The sequence below is a fragment of the Mya arenaria genome, chromosome 3 (assembly GCF_026914265.1).
Source record: "Mya arenaria isolate MELC-2E11 chromosome 3, ASM2691426v1".
Taxonomy (NCBI): domain Eukaryota; kingdom Metazoa; phylum Mollusca; class Bivalvia; order Myida; family Myidae; genus Mya; species Mya arenaria.
The window spans coordinates 26,732,483-26,754,305 of record NC_069124.1 but is presented as its reverse complement, the minus strand read 5'-3'; the positions used below and the strand labels follow the sequence as shown (position 1 = coordinate 26,754,305).

Genomic DNA, 21,823 nt, shown 5'->3' with positions numbered 1-21,823 from the left:
CGGCCATCATTATCATAATCTGTGTCCGTGTTTTCCCCAATTTAACGCAAATCTTCATAGTCTCGCGCTTATTCAAAGTCCAATGACGCTATGTTGTATCCCAGGCTGTGCTTGTAATCAAGTCAGAATATTACGACTTTTAAACGGAAATGACGTCAGAAATTTAAAAAGTATATTCGTATGAAGTCAGCGTTTAATATGACGTAATTTGGCGGAATTTCATAGAAAAACATGGAAGAAAAGCATGTTGTAAGAGATACATAAAACGTTTGTGAACGTTCATTTTAGACGGTGTGCCGACCGTCCGTTCCTGTTATCTAAGAACCCATAATTTTTCAATACTCATAAATTTTACAGATCTAAATTTCATACCGTCTATGCAGAATACTTCAAATAAGATATGCATGAATTTAAAAAATGATTTGGATGAAAAATATAGAAAATATGTAAGAAGTCCACGTAATTCTGGATCACCCCTCGTATATATATCACATCACCTGCCAATAAAACACTGAGTCAGAGCAACAGTTGCTGGTCCCTCCAATGTACGATACATTCCCACACGCACACAGCCAACTGTCGCATTAACAGTTTTAAAACTTAGCAGTCATATACGAAACCAGTAGCTGGATTAAAGTGTCTTCAGTACCAGAAATCGCAATCAGATATTGTCAGATCTTCTTTTTTACATGACATGTTAAATATTAATGCGCCTGGATTACAAATGGGTGTTATGGGGTTTTAATTGAAGAATCTTAAATAAATCGTGGCGAGGAACCGAGGGAAATACGCAGTTATAGATAATTACGCAGAAAATAAAAAAAATGTTGTCAACACTAAAAGACCCTGCCTTACATTACGTACTACAAATAGTCAAAAGGTCCTCAGCCAATTCGGGGTTTCCTTTAATTAATATTACCCTAGATACAGTGTGTGTATACCACGTGATAAATTGTGTCATAAATGCTACGTCAGAAGGCAATATTTTGCTTCGAATGATGAATTTAAACAAAGATAACTATTTCTTCACCATTTTAAATGAAACATAGCGCAGTCTACGCCGCTTACGGAGCCCCGCCTTCGGTCTATTACCAAAGTTTGATTGAGAGTTTAGTTTCTTAAAACAATTCCACAAACCTTTTCACAATACGGCCGTCTGACGGAGCACTGTCAAAACATTATTTTGGAAACAGGTTTGTCAAAGTGTTTGATAAAACTAATCACCTTATCAAACTTCGGTAAAAACACGAAGGCGGGGCCCTTTAAGCGGAATAGACCGCCCTTTGTTTAATTAAAATGGTGTAGTAAAATAAAAGCTATCTTTGATTTAAGGCTTTATTTTAAGCAGAAAGTTGCCTTCAGACGTGGCATATATGACGTCATTTATCAGGTGCACGGTATACACACACTGTAGATAGCAATACATGTGCGAAATGAAAGCAATATTTATGTATCGTAGTTCATAAAGGTGTACTGTCAGTAAGTGTTTAATATGAAACTAGCTCATATAATTTAAAATTTCATAACTTTACATTTCAAATTGGTAATGACAGGCACTTATTAGTTTGTGGGTCACTCAAAATATTTTTTGGAATCGGTTTGTATTGCACATATAATGCTAAAATTATATATATCATTAAATTGACTTTAAAATAAATTTATAAAAGGTTATAATTTGGTTGCTATTTGAAACATGTTCTACTTCCAATTTAACACAGGTTATATCCGTACAGATAAAAATATCAGTTTAGTATAACCTTACTGAGCCGAACCTACTTTCTGGCAATGTTTATAATCTCCCTTTGATATATTTATTGTTTACTTCCTGTACATAGTAAATCTTGGAGTAAAGGTTAAAAAATATTTATATCATTACACTTAGTTTTTATATTATATATTTGTATATATTACATATAAGTATAATAATGTTTATTTGGTTTGGTTGTATAATTTACGTGCTAGTATAAGAAGGCTTGGATATTATCTATGTAACTAAACGTACTTTTCTTAAATTGTTTTGATCTAGTTTCGATTTAAAATTCATTTTATTACATTTGAAAACAGTAAGATGTTTAGTATATTTAAATGATAGAACTAACAAATGAGTACAATCTTTCAATATAAGATTACATTTTTGAAAACAATAAAAGTAAATCATGTAATAGTTAAAGTATGTTATAGTATGTAAAAGTGTCTGCACAAATGTTGTCTTACATACAATTTAATTTCTAGCGTATGAATAATTGAATAGTGCAAACCCAAACCATAGGTATAGCACAGTAAAGCTTAGTCTTCGTGCCATTGTACATATATATGAAAATGCATACAGTAATCACTACCGAATCATTGCAATCATGCAGTTATTAGCAAGGATACACATGAACAGTCACATGTGAAAGCATGTATTTGCTATTTTGTTTTCATGGGGAAATAAACTCACAAACCAATGAAAGATTACTCTTTTGGACAAACATCTTTCAAGTTAGTCCCAGTGGTTGGAATGTATAGAATTTGGTTTCCCAGCCTATCTCTGGATATTTTATTAAATGCCTAAACATCCATCAACCAAACTTCTAAAATATCATCATTTCTATTGATAAAGTGTTCTACATTCATTTAAAGCAAATGTGATATCCATACAGTGAAGTGTAACCTTACCAAGCTTGACCTAATTTCTGGTGATGTTTATCTCCTTTGCGATATTTATTATCTTCTTTATGTTCACCCATAAACTTGAAGTAAAGGTAGAATTCATTTTGAATCATAACATTCGTACTTATATATATTTTATTTCGTTAAAGTATAAGAATGTTTTCTGAGTTTGTTTGTTTCATTTTCAATTGTTTTTTTCTTAAAAAATGCGTTGATCTAGTTTCGATTTTGATTCCATTCTTAAACATTTCTTTGACAGTTAAATATCCAAACTTTTAAACTGTAGAATGCAAATGATACAAACAAACTCAGGAAACATTATTATACTTTAACGAAGTTCAAACATCATATATCATGAAGTTAAATTAAATTTTGGATATTTAACTATCTTTGTGTACTATATAGATACACTTTTACAAATGCGTTGATCTAGTTTCGTTTTTGAATTCATTCTTTGACATTTAAATACAGCATATATATATCCTGAAGTATATGTTAAGTCTATTTATATGAGAGAACTAGCACGTGAGTACAATCTTAAACTATAAGATATACTTTTGAAATTCTAAAACTATTAAACTGGAGTTATGAAACAATATCGAGGGATGTGGAAGAAGTTATTGTTTTGTCCCATGTTGTGTGGAACAGAATTTAAAAAATAGCGTGCATATATATTATGGGTGAATAATTTTAAACCCGTCATGGTTATGGCACGGATAAGCTCAGCCTTCTAGATTCTTCCTTTATATTGTATATACGAAAATACGAAAAAAATGTTCTTAAATTCATAAGAAATGTATAAATTTCTTTTTAATTGTGGTGAAGGCCGTGAGATATGATAGTTGTTACAATGTAACTAGCGCACAATTTTACATTTATCCTTAAATATATTCATCATAAACAGAATACAAAATGTATATCGTGCACTTTTTAATGTGTTAGACATGGTGTTTACGAATGCATACGATATTGTATATAATTTAAAATTTGTTCTTTTTAAATATCAGGACTATGGAGGTTCCAGGGAAGAAATTGCAAGCAGGACCATCTGCAGCAGACACAACCTACTGCCAGCCCTGTGAACAAGATGACGAAATCCTCCCCGCTGAGGCCTTCTGCACCGTCTGCAAGGAGTTCTTCTGCTCAAAATGCGCAAGTCTCCATAGAAAACAGAAGATTTCTAGATCGCACAACCTTCTTGACAAATCCAATATGCCTACATCTATCAGTGGCCACGAGGATAACCACGGATACACAGAGCCTTGTAAGACCCATCCAGAAGAGTCTATCAAATACTTTTGCAGCGCCCATCAAACCCTGATTTGTGGACACTGTGCAGTACAGAACCATCGATCGTGTCATGCTGATGTCATATCAGATATATCAAGGCCTTCAAAGATGAACAAGAGTATGGAGATGTCATAAAAACAATTGCCAGGTTATTTGAAGACATTGATTTATGCGCGTCTGATGTAAAGAAAAACGTTGACGTTGTAGCAAAGTTAGGTGAAAATGAAGTGTACAAGCTGAGAAGATATCGAGAGGAAGTTAACAAGTATTTTGAAGAAAGAGAACAAGCACTGTTAAAGCTTATAGAGAAGACGAAAAAACATGGATGAAGAACTACTAGAGTCTCTGAAACCGAAATATACAAACCTTAAGTCCAAGCTAGAAGAAATAAATGTTAAACTTGCAGCACAAGAAAATAACATGATACAGTTGTTTATAGAAACCAAAAAAGCTACGAAGCTATTAGGAGGTCTACAGAATGACCTTGCTGACATTAAAAAGGACAACGTAATTCACCACTTCGAATTCAGAAAGGATCCAGCCACAGAGCGTCTTATTGCATCTGACACTGGCCTTGGGACTTTAGAACACATTGCGACTGAACCGCACAAGATAGCATCCGCATCAGGTATAACTGAATATTTATTGAATTAAACTATTGTAAACACCTTTGGTGAATTAGAACATAACAGACAGTGTATTAAGATTTGTCTAATCGGACATAGTCTAAATAACGTATATCTCTCTATTAACTTATACAGTACATTCATGGCATGTATCTAAACATGTCAAATGATTTTGAAGGGATTATATAGAATAAAAGGTATGTCCTTCAATTATATTCACAGATATGTTATAGGATTATTATACGTTTGTTAACAAAGTGAATGGGCAAAATGAACATAATTAACATACAATTACGCTGCATGTTTTGTTATTAAATTACGTTATACAAAAGTTTTTCTCATAGTTATAGATATTCATAATCTGGTTATCTGATAAAGACAGTAGTTTACTGAACTTAAAAACAAATTGCGATAACGTTTAATACAGAAGTCCAAGATAGTATCGGTATTTATATGAGAAGGGTTCACAATCTTTTATCTAGTATTTACAACAGAAGCAATAACGTTCATTACGAGATGTACAAACGCCCTTATTTTAAAAAACTACAAGTGCATTAACTCAAAGTATTGAAGTCACCATAGGCATATGCAAAACTATAACTTTTAAGGTAGCCACTGGACAATTACCTGACTTTTTAATGACCAGTGATCCTATATTGTGGTATCAATTGAAAAAGGCTTATTAAAGGGACTGTACACCAGATTGGCACCAAAAAAGTTTTTTCTCTGTAACAAATCTCAGGACTATTATCTAATAGAATGTGTTACGCTTTGATATCACAATTGTAAAAATGTAAAAAAGTACCAAAATGTAAAACCAAAATGTGTCGGAGACCGGGTTCGAACCCGTGACGCCAAAATTGCAGTCCAGCGTCGTATCCACTGAGCTACAACGGCTTACTCTAATTAGGTGACATAATTAAGCTATACACCTACCTCGTTAATATCACGTGATACCACCGACTAGCCAATCACGCATAAGGAATGAATTCTACCTAGTAGACATACCCATTAATCTTTTTTAATGGAAAAATACGAATAACTGCTAAACTTAAATAAATTGTTAACTATGTGGTACTTCAGTTTGTAAGTTTGAATGCATTGTACACATCGATGCCAAGTTTATGTCAGTTTTCGACAATTTTCTTTTCCCCCGCTTTTTTATCATATGGAGTACAGCCCCTTTAAGAGGATAGATAATATGTAAATTTTTATATCGAAGACTTATTACAAACAAGATTTTTTATCTTTGAAAGATAGCTAAATAGGCCAATTGAAGCTTGATTTCAATTAAGGTAATGAACACAATTACAATGTCTGTTCAAACTGTACCAAAATTTCATGGGGTCTACATGTACAAAAATATAACTTTAGTACCAATGCTTTGGTGAAAGCTTATTTGTCCATCGCATATCTTAACAACTTGATTAATTCGACATTGCATTTTTTTGCTGAACTTTTAAACATAATTTATGGAAAACAAGAAGTACAATTCCTACAGACTGCAAAAAACGCCCCTAATACCAAAAGTTATGACAGTTATGTTTTAAATCACTGCAGAGAGCGACCATATCATAAAAGGACTCACAGTTCTGGGAGATGGCACAAGGGAAACCATGGAAATTTCCAAACCTACAGGTACTGACAGTCATGAATCATCTGAGTAAATGAGCTTTCTTATTTAAAGATGCACTCTTACTCCTTAACAAGATTTACCACAATTAATAATATTGTTTTAAAAGATGAATATATGTCGAAAACAATGATTCTTATAAAGGATACCGAGTGTAATTTAAACGGAATAAGTAAAAGCACAGAATTTCTGCCTTATGAGACTATAGCAGATCACAGTAAATCTTTTAGCATTCACCAATCGTTTAATATTTTTGCACTTTCTGCTATTAAATACACGGTTAAGATCTTGTTATCAGTAATTTATATTTTCCATAAATGTATTATTTAGTAAGTACTTATAGATTTATCAGTCAGAATTGATGTTTGTTATACATGTGTATGTATTGATTTTGAATAAGAGTGTCACTTTAATGACGTATATATCCACATGATGTGCTATGTTATTATTTGTCATATGATATATGTTTACCTCAAATAGCTAAAATACCTAGCGCTGTAATTTTTTCAACCAGCAATAAACATAAATTAAGAATCGTCGTTGAAATATGTTCAATATTGTAACGAAATATTGAAAATTAATGACATGATATTTATTAATATAGCATTTTGAAATAAAACAATAATTCTATATGCAAACGATGATTTTTTAAACTTTGATATAATGCCCTATATAACATTATTGTAACACATATATTAAATTTACTATAAATAATTCATTACAGTGGGTCAGGCCTATGTGGACCTGACTAAATTACGGTTAACATCAGCTATGGGCATCCCAATGAAGTCCCCAACTGACAACAAGGACTGCTACCTGACTAGCATGCTCAACCTTACTGGATCCAGACTGCTGATAGCTGACTTTAAACACAACAAAGTCAAGATGGTGGACATGCAGACCAACAGCCTGGTCTCCCAGATCAGTGTACGGGATCAGCCATGGGACATATGTCATCTTCCCGGGACAGGGTGGCTGTTACTATGACCTTATCGGGTGTTCAGTTCCTTGCGACTGGAGGACAACTCGCTATTGGTGACCATTTCAAAGTTGATGGTGACTGCCGAGGTATTGCTTACCATGAAGAAAGGTGGTAGTGTCCTTCTTCAATGGAAAGGTAGCGGTACTAAATATGAACGGACATGTTATAAGGCAAATAGAAAGAGATGGCAATGGAAAGGAACTGTTCCAATGTCCTCTCTATTTAACATTGGTGTGTGAAGATTCGACTGATTTCATCTACATATCAGACCATCACAGGAGCACAATCACTAAGCTCGACCTGAACCTGAACATTATCAAGACGTTTCAGGACCCTGCATTGAATGGTCCAAGAAGTATCACGGCACTCGGGAACCAACTGTTAATCACTGGTTGCAGAAGTAACAACATTATGATTCTTGATTTGTCCACTGGTCATATGACACAACTGATCGGGAAGAAGGAGGGGATAGTATATCCAATGTGTGCCTATTGCTCTCCGCAACAGGACAAGCTTCTTGTCACGGAATCCTCAAACAATTCATTAAAGGTGTTCAATAAAATCGCATAATGCCAGCCAATGGTGTGAAATGGTCCGAAACATCAACTTATTGTTCACTTTCCCCTTGCCATTCAGTTGATGCATTCTAATGAGAATGTTACGTGGACTACTTCAGAAAACATATTTTTTCATAAAGTCATTTGTATTGAACACCGGATCGTTATAGTTCTAAGTAAAGAACACGTACTCAATATGATTTGATGATTTTGCTTTGTTTGCATTAGCAGTGCGTACAAATCCAAATATGTCATCGAAAATATAGCATTAATATTCTACCAGAAGGAAATGTTACTTTATGTGCAATGTAAGTTTACTTTAGCTGCAATTACCTATCTGAAATAAAGATTATCAGTATACATGTTTTCTTAATTGGGTTGGAAAGCCATTGCTTGGATTTGTTATCAATTATCCAAAAAGGAACCACTCACTTTCAATGTATGCTATTGTACCATGTTTTCGCTGTCTTTTTTGTATTTTCTCTTGTTATTGGCATCTCTTTTGATATTTGTCGTAACTTTAAATATCTTAAATCTCCAGGAACAACACTGATACCGACATAGCGATTTTATTTATTTCAGAGTTTTAATATACAGCTTAAATGAAACGGGCCCAGGGTCTGATATTGTGTTCCAATAATGGATATATGGCATTGACCTGCCTTTATATAAACAACATAGAATTGCGATAGTTTGGCACGACATTACTTGTTCTAAATCTAGTGTATGTTCATTAGAGAAAGAATTGTCAAAAATATTCTTAGACGGTATACAAAGTGGCGATCAGTTTAGTTTTCAATTCCTCGGCTATTCTCTTTAAATACCCGCTACAGTTCAACGCACACATATATGTTGCAAAATATAGATAATATAAATTCAGTTCACGACTAGGATCGAAACAGATGAACGTTAGCGATCTGTGACTTCCCTGACCCATTTTTTGGTAGTTTTGTTATGACTTTAACTAGTTAAATAGGTTGCCCATGTGTTTGACTACTTCTCCGTCAAATAGGGTTGACTCTATTCATGTCATGACCAATTGCAATATTCTACGATTCCAAGCTACTAGCGAAGGTCAGTCGTAATTGAAAATAGAATGTTTGTATGTTGATTTTCAACTAGTTGCAAATATATGACTAAGTTTTAGCAGAAATAAATCATTCAAATTATTCTCTTTTTGAAAATTTGGCCATTGACACCACCGTCAGACTGACTAGAATAAGGACAATTAGGGGAACACTCAGGATGTTCCAGTTTCTTTTTGTCTTTCATCCAACAAGCTGCACAAATATGTTGTGCAGCCCTTAATTTGCCTTTTAAAACCAATGAATGATTACCTTTTTGCAAACACTTATTTTTTTGATAAAAGGAACAAAACCATATCGTCTTATCATCTTCAGACTGAACATTATCCAATACTTTGGAACGAGGACGTGGGTTCGAAACTCGGCCGGGTTGAGCTTGTACAAAATACACGTTTCTAAATAATGAAAAACATCCCCCCATTGTTTCTACCCTAATTCTATCTCCTTAGAACTGCAGCATAAAACGACTTCAAAATTTTAAAATGAAAAATGAGCATTAAGTACATTTATCGTCTTCAACGCAAATGTTCACTGGGGATATGTGTCAAGTGTGCATTACAGTTAATTATCAAATGTTTAAAACACATTTTAGATATAATAGAAAAGCTGTTAATTATTTATGGATTATAAAAAAGGGCGAAATATAAGCCATGTTATATCATAAAACAAACGGCGAATGTTCTAGAAAAGTTTTATAAACGGGGCGTATATAGTTTCACTTGTGGTGTATGTGCGTGCCGGTGGGCGAGAGGTGTTAAAGTATGTTGTCGGATCAATCCTTTTTCGTTTTTGTCAAAGCATCATAAATTTAGTCAGAATTGGGATAATGTCTTGGACAAGTTCGATAAACAAGCCTTTTTTCTTTAGTAACCCGACATTAATATATCGCCCTTTAATTAATGAAATCATCCAAAATCAGTCTTTCAATAAAAGGCCTTTGTCCAATCATTTGAATATTTGAGAATGTGTAAGAAAATAATATCTTCGACAATGGATATAAGCAGCCATATCGTTAGATCACTCAAGAGTTATCGCCCTTTAATTAAAGTAATTACCTAAAATCGGACTTGTCCGATTAATTACTTTAGAATCTCTCTCCAGTCGTTACCACATTGGTCAAAATGTGTATTTGCATTATAGCTCGTACAAAATTTGATAATCAGCCATATCGCTTTTGTCACTCGAGAGATATCACCATTTACTTATAGAAATAAACTGCCCGACTAATAAATTTCGCTGCCTTTGTCTAATCATCACCAACAGAGTGAGTTTTGACAGGATAATCTTGACCAGGTTCGATAATCAGCCTTGTTTCCCCTGTCGCTCCGAAGAAATGGCCCTTGAAATCGCAAAAAAACTGTATAAATTGTGTTCTTATTTATAAAATAAAAAAAAAACATAATTTAATTTGATTTTGATAAAACAAAGGTTAGTTGTGATTATCACAAAGATAATTCCTATCTAAAATATAAGAAACTTTTAAAGAAGTAAACATTTAGCAAATTATTAAAAAGCAAAAATAGTGATCTTCGCTTAATTCTGTTATAAGGGACTTAAAAAGTTTCGAGAAATTGGGGCCTGTATATAAATTTACGTTAAAGTGTTAATGATTGTTTTCAACTTTTCAACCATGAAAATATATGGTAACATGAGGTCCATGCAATTACACAAATTGCTACACGAATATAAAGCGAATCGAAAAGAAATGCCTGTAAAGGGTTTCCATGCCTTGTTTTTTTCACTATATCCTACTTTTTTGTATTGCAGCGTTCATATTTTCTTCCGATCGTTATTTTTTTTCTTTTGTTATAGCTTTCGGTAGTTAGCACTGGAAAGCCTTGGCAAAATGGCGACGGTCTTAGTGTTAACATGGTAAGAAGACACAACTGCACTTAAAGAAGAAGATAAAAGAAATACCGTGCACCCCTACTTTTTCTCAATATAATTAAACTGAGAAACATATATATGTTAACCTTACAATGTAGCATCGTAAGATATTACTACGCATTCAGCTTGATGACGTCAAACTTCCTCTTGCGTGTTTGCGTCCGCCATATCGTGAACAACTTCTAACCGATTTCCCTCACTACCGGAGGTTCCTGTGCTGGACCGGGAGGCGGCACTTTCGCCGCTCCTGCGCGCCCATTTAAACTCGTTCTCATCCGGAACGATGTGAATCTCCTTTACATCGTTGGACTAACCTTTTCGCTGTATAATGTGCTTTTTCTTACAAATTAATATAAATTAATGAAAGAATACACAAATGTCATCGTTAGGTAAAATAACTGTGTTTTAAAGCTGCACTCTCACATATTGAACGTTTTGACTTGTTTATATTTTTTGTCTTGGAACGAGCCATTTTTTGCGAAAACCCACGGAAACCAGTTATATAAGACTGCTGACAAAAAAATTAGATCGCAGATTTTTATATTTAAGTTCAAAAATTGATGTTTTGTGCATTTTTCTTAAATATATAAGACCATTTTCTTTTAAATAAACTATTTACCAGTAAACATAATAAAATCTCTGCCATTCCATATAAAAAATAAATAAATTCCTTTATTTTTTTTTTGGGAGGAGGGGGTGGACATTTTTCATAAACGTTCATATGATGTTAGTGCTTTGAAGTACAACCTCGTGTCTGAGATAAAGTTGTGTCTGTTTTACGTCATTCGAAAAGTTGTGCATGGAAACAAAAAAACAACAACATTAAACAACAAATAAACCTTGTTTACCAATGGCTGAATAAAGTTATTGTTCAAAACTATCCTGTTGTCAGTTTCGTCAGCCTCAAGTTCCAGGGCGGGTAATCGACCTGCACCTAACCATTCGAAATGTAAATAAAAACGGCCATCTTGGACGTAAAAAGGTAAGTTTTTAAACTATAACTCCGTTTTTAGAATAAACTGGAAGCTGAAATAAAGTTATGAACCTGCTCCTAATTTTTTCTCATCTTTTGGTACCTTCGTCGAGTAGAAACTCATTTAAGAACAAAAGTTACATGTGCATGGGACATTGAAACGACGTGAAATGTCAACGATTTTCGCAGTGCATTTTGCTATTTCTCACTATTTTTCGTCCAAGTAAGTAATTTTGTTGGTAAACCTTCCAGAAATGTAGTGTCATTTTACATTTCGAGTTTAATGACAAAGTTCAAAATCAAACGAAGAACTATTACTCAGTTAAATTGTCGCATTTCATTTATGGTATGGCGCAGAGCTAGAAAATTAATGCTAAAGTGGTAAGAAGACAAAATAAATTGTAACCGGTCAAAATTCAGTGTTATAAAAACAGAATAATCAGCACTGTGTTAGCTACCTGGTAGGAGTTATTAAATATGACATGAATTGTTATTGGTCCCCGCCGTGAAAACCGAAAAAAAAAATGGCGGGTGGGGTAAGCGAGGGCGGCAGACCAGGGTGCAATGCGGTGCTCGGCCGCAATGCTGCGCGTAAACTGCTCCGGGCACTATCCCCAGTGCTGCCAATGCCAATGCGTGTGTATTGGTGGTGAAATCCGGTATAAAAAAATGGCGGTCGGGGTAAGCGGGGGCGGCAGACCAGGGTGCAATGCGGTGCTCAGTCCCCATGCTGCGCGTAAACTGCTCCGGGCACTATCCTGAGTGCTGTAGAATGCCAATGCGGGTGTATCGGCGGTGAAATCCGGAATAAAAAAAAATGGCGGGTGGGGTAAGCGGGGGCGGCAGACCAGGGTGCAATGCGGTGCTCGGTCGCAATGCTGCGCGTAAACTGCTCCGGGCACTATCCCCAGTGCTGTAGAATGCCAATGCGGGTGTATCGGCGGTGAAATCCGGAATAAAAAAAATTGGCGGGTGGGGTAAGCGGGGGCGGCAGACCAGGGTGCAATGCGGTGCTCGGTCGCAATGCTGCGCGTAAACTGCTCCGGGCACTATCCCCAGTGCTGTAGAATGCCAATGCGGGTGTATCGGCGGTGAAATCCGGAATAAAAAAAATTGGCGGGTGGGGTAAGCGGGGGCGGCAGACCAGGGTGCAATGCGGTGCTCGGTCGCAATGCTGCGCGTAAACTGCTCCGGGCACTATCCCCAGTGCTGTAGAATGCCAATGCGGGTGTATCGGCGGTGAAATCCGGAATAAAAAAAATTGGCGGGTGGGGTAAGCGGGGGCGGCAGACCAGGGTGCAATGCGGTGCTCGGTCGCAATGCTGCGCGTAAACTGCTCCGGGCACTATCCCCAGTGCTGTAGAATGCCAATGCGGGTGTATCGGCGGTGAAATCCGGAATAAAAAAAATTGGCGGGTGGGGTAAGCGGGGGCGGCAGACCAGGGTGCAATGCGGTGCTCGGTCGCAATGCTGCGCGTAAACTGCTCCGGGCACTATCCCCAGTGCTGTAGAATGCCAATGCGGGTGTATTCGGCGGTGAAATCCGGAATAAAAAAAATTGGCGGGTGGGGTAAGCGGGGGCGGCAGACCAGGGTGCAATGCGGTGCTCGGTCGCAATGCTGCGCGTAAACTGCTCCGGGCACTATCCCCAGTGCTGTAGAATGCCAATGCGGGTGTATCGGCGGTGAAATCCGGAATAAAAAAAATTGGCGGGTGGGGTAAGCGGGGGCGGCAGACCAGGGTGCAATGCGGTGCTCGGTCGCAATGCTGCGCGTAAACTGCTCCGGGCACTATCCCCAGTGCTGTAGAATGCCAATGCGGGTGTATCGGCGGTGAAATCCGGAATAAAAAAAATTGGCGGGTGGGGTAAGCGGGGGCGGCAGACCAGGGTGCAATGCGGTGCTCGGTCGCAATGCTGCGCGTAAACTGCTCCGGGCACTATCCCCAGTGCTGTAGAATGCCAATGCGGGTGTATCGGCGGTGAAATCCGGAATAAAAAAAATTGGCGGGTGGGGTAAGCGGGGGCGGCAGACCAGGGTGCAATGCGGTGCTCGGTCGCAATGCTGCGCGTAAACTGCTCCGGGCACTATCCCCAGTGCTGTAGAATGCCAATGCGGGTGTATCGGCGGTGAAATCCGGAATAAAAAAAATTGGCGGGTGGGGTAAGCGGGGGCGGCAGACCAGGGTGCAATGCGGTGCTCGGTCGCAATGCTGCGCGTAAACTGCTCCGGGCACTATCCCCAGTGCTGTAGAATGCCAATGCGGGTGTATTCGGCGGTGAAATCCGGAATAAAAAAAATTGGCGGGTGGGGTAAGCGGGGGCGGCAGACCAGGGTGCAATGCGGTGCTCGGTCGCAATGCTGCACGTAAACTGCTCCAGGCACTATCCCCAGTGCTGTAGAATGCCAATGCGGGTGTATCGGCGGTGAAATCCGGAATAAAAAAAATTGGCGGGTGGGGTAAGCGGGGGCGGCAGACCAGGGTGCAATGCGGTGCTCGGTCGCAATGCTGCGCGTAAACTGCTCCGGGCACTATCCCCAGTGCTGTAGAATGCCAATGCGGGTGTATCGGCGGTGAAATCCGGAATAAAAAAAATTGGCGGGTGGGGTAAGCGGGGGCGGCAGACCAGGGTGCAATGCGGTGCTCGGTCGCAATGCTGCGCGTAAACTGCTCCGGGCACTATCCCCAGTGCTGTAGAATGCCAATGCGGGTGTATCGGCGGTGAAATCCGGAATAAAAAAAATTGGCGGGTGGGGTAAGCGGGGGCGGCAGACCAGGGTGCAATGCGGTGCTCGGTCGCAATGCTGCGCGTAAACTGCTCCGGGCACTATCCCCAGTGCTGTAGAATGCCAATGCGGGTGTATTCGGCGGTGAAATCCGGAATAAAAAAAATTGGCGGGTGGGGTAAGCGGGGGCGGCAGACCAGGGTGCAATGCGGTGCTCGGTCGCAATGCTGCGCGTAAACTGCTCCGGGCACTATCCCCAGTGCTGTAGAATGCCAATGCGGGTGTATTGGCGGTGAAATCCGGAATAAAAAAAATTGGCGGGTGGGGTAAGCGGGGGCGGCAGACCAGGGTGCAATGCGGTGCTCGGTCGCAATGCTGCGCGTAAACTGCTCCGGGCACTATCCCCAGTGCTGTAGAATGCCAATGCGGGTGTATTGGCGGTGAAATCCGGAATAAAAAAAATTGGCGGGTGGGGTAAGCGGGGGCGGCAGACCAGGGTGCAATGCGGTGCTCGGTCGCAATGCTGCGCGTAAACTGCTCCGGGCACTATCCCCAGTGCTGTAGAATGCCAATGCGGGTGTATTGGCGGTGAAATCCGGAATAAAAAAAAATGGCGGGTGGGGTAAGCGGGGGCGGCAGACCAGGGTGCAATGCGGTGCTCGGTCGCAATGCTGCGCGTAAACTGCTCCGGGCACTATCCCCAGTGCTGTAGAATGCCAATGCGGGTGTATCGGCGGTGAAATCCGGAATAAAAAAAATTGGCGGGTGGGGTAAGCGGGGGCGGCAGACCAGGGTGCAATGCGGTGCTCGGTCGCAATGCTGCGCGTAAACTGCTCCGGGCACTATCCCCAGTGCTGTAGAATGCCAATGCGGGTGTATCGGCGGTGAAATCCGGAATAAAAAAAATTGGCGGGTGGGGTAAGCGGGGGCGGCAGACCAGGGTGCAATGCGGTGCTCGGTCGCAATGCTGCGCGTAAACTGCTCCGGGCACTATCCCCAGTGCTGTAGAATGCCAATGCGGGTGTATCGGCGGTGAAATCCGGAATAAAAAAAATTGGCGGGTGGGGTAAGCGGGGGCGGCAGACCAGGGTGCAATGCGGTGCTCGGTCGCAATGCTGCGCGTAAACTGCTCCGGGCACTATCCCCAGTGCTGTAGAATGCCAATGCGGGTGTATCGGCGGTGAAATCCGGAATAAAAAAAATTGGCGGGTGGGGTAAGCGGGGGCGGCAGACCAGGGTGCAATGCGGTGCTCGGTCGCAATGCTGCGCGTAAACTGCTCCGGGCACTATCCCCAGTGCTGTAGAATGCCAATGCGGGTGTATCGGCGGTGAAATCCGGAATAAAAAAAATTGGCGGGTGGGGTAAGCGGGGGCGGCAGACCAGGGTGCAATGCGGTGCTCGGTCGCAATGCTGCGCGTAAACTGCTCCGGGCACTATCCCCAGTGCTGTAGAATGCCAATGCGGGTGTATCGGCGGTGAAATCCGGAATAAAAAAAAATGGCGGGTGGGGTAAGCGGGGGCGGCAGACCAGGGTGCAATGCGGTGCTCGGTCGCAATGCTGCGCGTAAACTGCTCCGGGCACTATCCCCAGTGCTGTAGAATGCCAATGCGGGTGTATCGGCGGTGAAATCCGGAATAAAAAAAATTGGCGGGTGGGGTAAGCGGGGGCGGCAGACCAGGGTGCAATGCGGTGCTCGGTCGCAATGCTGCGCGTAAACTGCTCCGGGCACTATCCCCAGTGCTGTAGAATGCCAATGCGGGTGTATCGGCGGTGAAATCCGGAATAAAAAAAATTGGCGGGTGGGGTAAGCGGGGGCGGCAGACCAGGGTGCAATGCGGTGCTCGGTCGCAATGCTGCACGTAAACTGCTCCAGGCACTATCCCCAGTGCTGTAGAATGCCAATGCGGGTGTATCGGCGGTGAAATCCGGAATAAAAAAAATTGGCGGGTGGGGTAAGCGGGGGCGGCAGACCAGGGTGCAATGCGGTGCTCGGTCGCAATGCTGCGCGTAAACTGCTCCGGGCACTATCCCCAGTGCTGTAGAATGCCAATGCGGGTGTATCGGCGGTGAAATCCGGAATAAAAAAAATTGGCGGGTGGGGTAAGCGGGGGCGGCAGACCAGGGTGCAATGCGGTGCTCGGTCGCAATGCTGCGCGTAAACTGCTCCGGGCACTATCCCCAGTGCTGTAGAATGCCAATGCGGGTGTATCGGCGGTGAAATCCGGAATAAAAAAAATTGGCGGGTGGGGTAAGCGGGGGCGGCAGACCAGGGTGCAATGCGGTGCTCGGTCGCAATGCTGCGCGTAAACTGCTCCGGGCACTATCCCCAGTGCTGTAGAATGCCAATGCGGGTGTATTCGGCGGTGAAATCCGGAATAAAAAAAATTGGCGGGTGGGGTAAGCGGGGGCGGCAGACCAGGGTGCAATGCGGTGCTCGGTCGCAATGCTGCGCGTAAACTGCTCCGGGCACTATCCCCAGTGCTGTAGAATGCCAATGCGGGTGTATCGGCGGTGAAATCCGGAATAAAAAAAATTGGCGGGTGGGGTAAGCGGGGGCGGCAGACCAGGGTGCAATGCGGTGCTCGGTCGCAATGCTGCACGTAAACTGCTCCAGGCACTATCCCCAGTGCTGTAGAATGCCAATGCGGGTGTATCGGCGGTGAAATCCGGAATAAAAAAAATTGGCGGGTGGGGTAAGCGGGGGCGGCAGACCAGGGTGCAATGCGGTGCTCGGTCGCAATGCTGCGCGTAAACTGCTCCGGGCACTATCCCCAGTGCTGTAGAATGCCAATGCGGGTGTATCGGCGGTGAAATCCGGAATAAAAAAAATTGGCGGGTGGGGTAAGCGGGGGCGGCAGACCAGGGTGCAATGCGGTGCTCGGTCGCAATGCTGCACGTAAACTGATCCAGGCACTATCCCCAGTGCTGTAGAATGCCAATGCGGGTGTATCGGCGGTGAAATCCGGAATAAAAAAAATTGGCGGGTGGGGTAAGCGGGGGCGGCAGACCAGGGTGCAATGCGGTGCTCGGTCGCAATGCTGCGCGTAAACTGCTCCGGGCACTATCCCCAGTGCTGTAGAATGCCAATGCGGGTGTATCGGCGGTGAAATCCGGAATAAAAAAAATTGGCGGGTGGGGTAAGCGGGGGCGGCAGACCAGGGTGCAATGCGGTGCTCGGTCGCAATGCTGCGCGTAAACTGCTCCGGGCACTATCCCCAGTGCTGTAGAATGCCAATGCGGGTGTATCGGCGGTGAAATCCGGAATAAAAAAAATTGGCGGGTGGGGTAAGCGGGGGCGGCAGACCAGGGTGCAATGCGGTGCTCGGTCGCAATGCTGCGCGTAAACTGCTCCGGGCACTATCCCCAGTGCTGTAGAATGCCAATGCGGGTGTATTCGGCGGTGAAATCCGGAATAAAAAAAATTGGCGGGTGGGGTAAGCGGGGGCGGCAGACCAGGGTGCAATGCGGTGCTCGGTCGCAATGCTGCGCGTAAACTGCTCCAGGCACTATCCCCAGTGCTGTAGAATGCCAATGCGGGTGTATCGGCGGTGAAATCCGGAATAAAAAAAATTGGCGGGTGGGGTAAGCGGGGGCGGCAGACCAGGGTGCAATGCGGTGCTCGGTCGCAATGCTGCGCGTAAACTGCTCCGGGCACTATCCCCAGTGCTGTAGAATGCCAATGCGGGTGTATCGGCGGTGAAATCCGGAATAAAAAAATTGGCGGGTGGGGTAAGCGGGGGCGGCAGACCAGGGTGCAATGCGGTGCTCGGTCGCAATGCTGCGCGTAAACTGCTCCGGGCACTATCCCCAGTGCTGTAGAATGCCAATGCGGGTGTATCGGCGGTGAAATCCGGAATAAAAAAAATTGGCGGGTGGGGTAAGCGGGGGCGGCAGACCAGGGTGCAATGCGGTGCTCGGTCGCAATGCTGCACGTAAACTGCTCCGGGCACTATCCCCAGTGCTGTAGAATGCCAATGCGGGTGTATCGGCGGTGAAATCCGGAATAAAAAATTGGCGGGTGGGGTAAGCGGGGGCGGCAGACCAGGGTGCAATGCGGTGCTCGGTCGCAATGCTGCACGTAAACTGCTCCAGGCACTATCCCCAGTGCTGTAGAATGCCAATGCGGGTGTATCGGCGGTGAAATCCGGAATAAAAAAAATTGGCGGGTGGGGTAAGCGGGGGCGGCAGACCAGGGTGCAATGCGGTGCTCGGTCGCAATGCTGCGCGTAAACTGCTCCGGGCACTATCCCCAGTGCTGTAGAATGCCAATGCGGGTGTATCGGCAGTGAAATCCGGAATAAAAAAAATTGGCGGGTGGGGTAAGCGGGGGCGGCAGACCAGGGTGCAATGCGGTGCTCGGTCGCAATGCTGCGCGTAAACTGCTCCGGGCACTATCCCCAGTGCTGTAGAATGCCAATGCGGGTGTATCGGCGGTGAAATCCGGAATAAAAAAAATTGGCGGGTGGGGTAAGCGGGGGCGGCAGACCAGGGTGCAATGCGGTGCTCGGTCGCAATGCTGCGCGTAAACTGCTCCGGGCACTATCCCCAGTGCTGTAGAATGCCAATGCGGGTGTATCGGCGGTGAAATCCGGAATAAAAAAAATTGGCGGGTGGGGTAAGCGGGGGCGGCAGACCAGGGTGCAATGCGGTGCTCGGTCGCAATGCTGCGCGTAAACTGCTCCGGGCACTATCCCCAGTGCTGTAGAATGCCAATGCGGGTGTATCGGCGGTGAAATCCGGAATAAAAAAAATTGGCGGGTGGGGTAAGCGGGGGCGGCAGACCAGGGTGCAATGCGGTGCTCGGTCGCAATGATGCACGTAAACTGCTCCAGGCACTATCCCCAGTGCTGTAGAATGCCAATGCGGGTGTATCGGCGGTGAAATCCGGAATAAAAAAAATTGGCGGGTGGGGTAAGCGGGGGCGGCAGACCAGGGTGCAATGCGGTGCTCGGTCGCAATGCTGCACGTAAACTGCTCCAGGCACTATCCCCAGTGCTGTAGAATGCCAATGCGGGTGTATCGGCGGTGAAATCCGGAATAAAAAAAATTGGCGGGTGGGGTAAGCGGGGGCGGCAGACCAGGGTGCAATGCGGTGCTCGGTCGCAATGCTGCGCGTAAACTGCTCCGGGCACTATCCCCAGTGCTGTAGAATGCCAATGCGGGTGTATCGGCGGTGAAATCCGGAATAAAAAAAATTGGCGGGTGGGGTAAGCGGGGGCGGCAGACCAGGGTGCAATGCGGTGCTCGGTCGCAATGCTGCGCGTAAACTGCTCCGGGCACTATCCCCAGTGCTGTAGAATGCCAATGCGGGTGTATCGGCGGTGAAATCCGGAATAAAAAAAATTGGCGGGTGGGGTAAGCGGGGGCGGCAGACCAGGGTGCAATGCGGTGCTCGGTCGCAATGCTGCGCGTAAACTGCTCCGGGCACTATCCCCAGTGCTGTAGAATGCCAATGCGGGTGTATCGGCGGTGAAATCCGGAATAAAAAAAATTGGCGGGTGGGGTAAGCGGGGGCGGCAGACCAGGGTGCAATGCGGTGCTCGGTCGCAATGCTGCGCGTAAACTGCTCCGGGCACTATCCCCAGTGCTGTAGAATGCCAATGCGGGTGTATCGGCGGTGAAATCCGGAATAAAAAAAATGGCGGGTGGGGTAAGCGGGGGCGGCAGACCAGGGTGCAATGCGGTGCTCGGTCGCAATGCTGCGCGTAAACTGCTCCGGGCACTATCCCCAGTGCTGTAGAATGCCAATGCGGGTGTATCGGCGGTGAAATCCGGAATAAAAAAAATTGGCGGGTGGGGTAAGCGGGGGCGGCAGACCAGGGTGCAATGCGGTGCTCGGTCGCAATGCTGCGCGTAAACTGCTCCAGGCACTATCCCCAGTGCTGTAGAATGCCAATGCGGGTGTATCGGCGGTGAAATCCGGAATAAAAAAAATTGGCGGGTGGGGTAAGCGGGGGCGGCAGACCAGGGTGCAATGCGGTGCTCGGTCGCAATGCTGCGCGTAAACTGCTCCGGGCACTATCCCCAGTGCTGTAGAATGCCAATGCGGGTGTATCGGCGGTGAAATCCGGAATAAAAAAAATTGGCGGGTGGGGTAAGCGGGGGCGGCAGACCAGGGTGCAATGCGGTGCTCGGTCGCAATGCTGCGCGTAAACTGCTCCGGGCACTATCCCCAGTGCTGTAGAATGCCAATGCGGGTGTATTCGGCGGTGAAATCCGGAATAAAAAAAATTGGCGGGTGGGGTAAGCGGGGGCGGCAGACCAGGGTGCAATGCGGTGCTCGGTCGCAATGCTGCGCGTAAACTGCTCCGGGCACTATCCCCAGTGCTGTAGAATGCCAATGCGGGTGTATCGGCGGTGAAATCCGGAATAAAAAAAATTGGCGGGTGGGGTAAGCGGGGGCGGCAGACCAGGGTGCAATGCGGTGCTCGGTCGCAATGCTGCGCGTAAACTGCTCCGGGCACTATCCCCAGTGCTGTAGAATGCCAATGCGGGTGTATTCGGCGGTGAAATCCGGAATAAAAAAAATTGGCGGGTGGGGTAAGCGGGGGCGGCAGACCAGGGTGCAATGCGGTGCTCGGTCGCAATGCTGCGCGTAAACTGCTCCGGGCACTATCCCCAGTGCTGTAGAATGCCAATGCGGGTGTATTCGGCGGTGAAATCCGGAATAAAAAAAATTGGCGGGTGGGGTAAGCGGGGGCGGCAGACCAGGGTGCAATGCGGTGCTCGGTCGCAATGCTGCACGTAAACTGCTCCAGGCACTATCCCCAGTGCTGTAGAATGCCAATGCGGGTGTATTCGGCGGTGAAATCCGGAATAAAAAAAATTGGCGGGTGGGGTAAGCGGGGGCGGCAGACCAGGGTGCAATGCGGTGCTCGGTCGCAATGCTGCGCGTAAACTGCTCCGGGCACTATCCCCAGTGCTGTAGAATGCCAATGCGGGTGTATTGGCGGTGAAATCCGGAATAAAAAAAATTGGCGGGTGGGGTAAGCGGGGGCGGCAGACCAGGGTGCAATGCGGTGCTCGGTCGCAATGCTGCGCGTAAACTGCTCCGGGCACTATCCCCAGTGCTGTAGAATGCCAATGCGGGTGTATTCGGCGGTGAAATCCGGAATAAAAAATAATTGGCGGGGGTGTAAGCGGGGGCGGCAGACCAGGGTGCAATGCGGTGCTCGGTCGCAATGCTGCGCGTAAACTGCTCCGGGCACTATCCCCAGTGCTGTAGAATGCCAATGCGGGTGTATCGGCGGTGAAATCCAGAATAAATGAAAATGGCGGGTGGTGTAAGCGGGGGCAGCAGACCAGGGTGCAATGCGGTGCTCGGTCGCAATGCTGCGCGTAAACTGCTCCGGGCACTATCCCCAGTGCTGTAGAATGCCAATGCGGGTGTATCGGCGGTGAAATCCAGAA

The 21,823-nt window shown here is 44.6% G+C and overlaps 2 protein-coding genes across 3 annotated transcripts; both read left to right on the top strand.

The window, feature by feature from the left end:
* Window positions 1-1,809: 1,809 nt before the first annotated feature.
* On the top strand, window positions 1,810-8,100 carry LOC128227863 (uncharacterized). Of its 2 annotated transcripts, none has more exons than XM_052938766.1 (4): window positions 1,810-1,852; window positions 3,660-4,570; window positions 6,129-6,206; window positions 6,926-8,100. In XM_052938766.1, exons 2-4 carry the CDS (start codon window positions 4,264-4,266, stop codon window positions 7,186-7,188), a joined length of 648 nt encoding a protein of 215 aa, XP_052794726.1. In that variant the 5' UTR covers window positions 1,810-1,852; window positions 3,660-4,263; the 3' UTR covers window positions 7,189-8,100. The 2 variants fall into 2 exon arrangements, with proteins under 2 accessions (XP_052794726.1, XP_052794727.1); XM_052938767.1 differs by lacking the exon at window positions 1,810-1,852 and adding an exon at window positions 3,044-3,177.
* LOC128225897 (E3 ubiquitin-protein ligase TRIM71-like) lies at window positions 3,664-4,077 on the top strand. The gene has a single exon (XM_052935794.1). It carries the CDS (start codon window positions 3,664-3,666, stop codon window positions 4,075-4,077), a length of 414 nt encoding a protein of 137 aa, XP_052791754.1.
* Window positions 8,101-21,823: the final 13,723 nt, after the last annotated feature.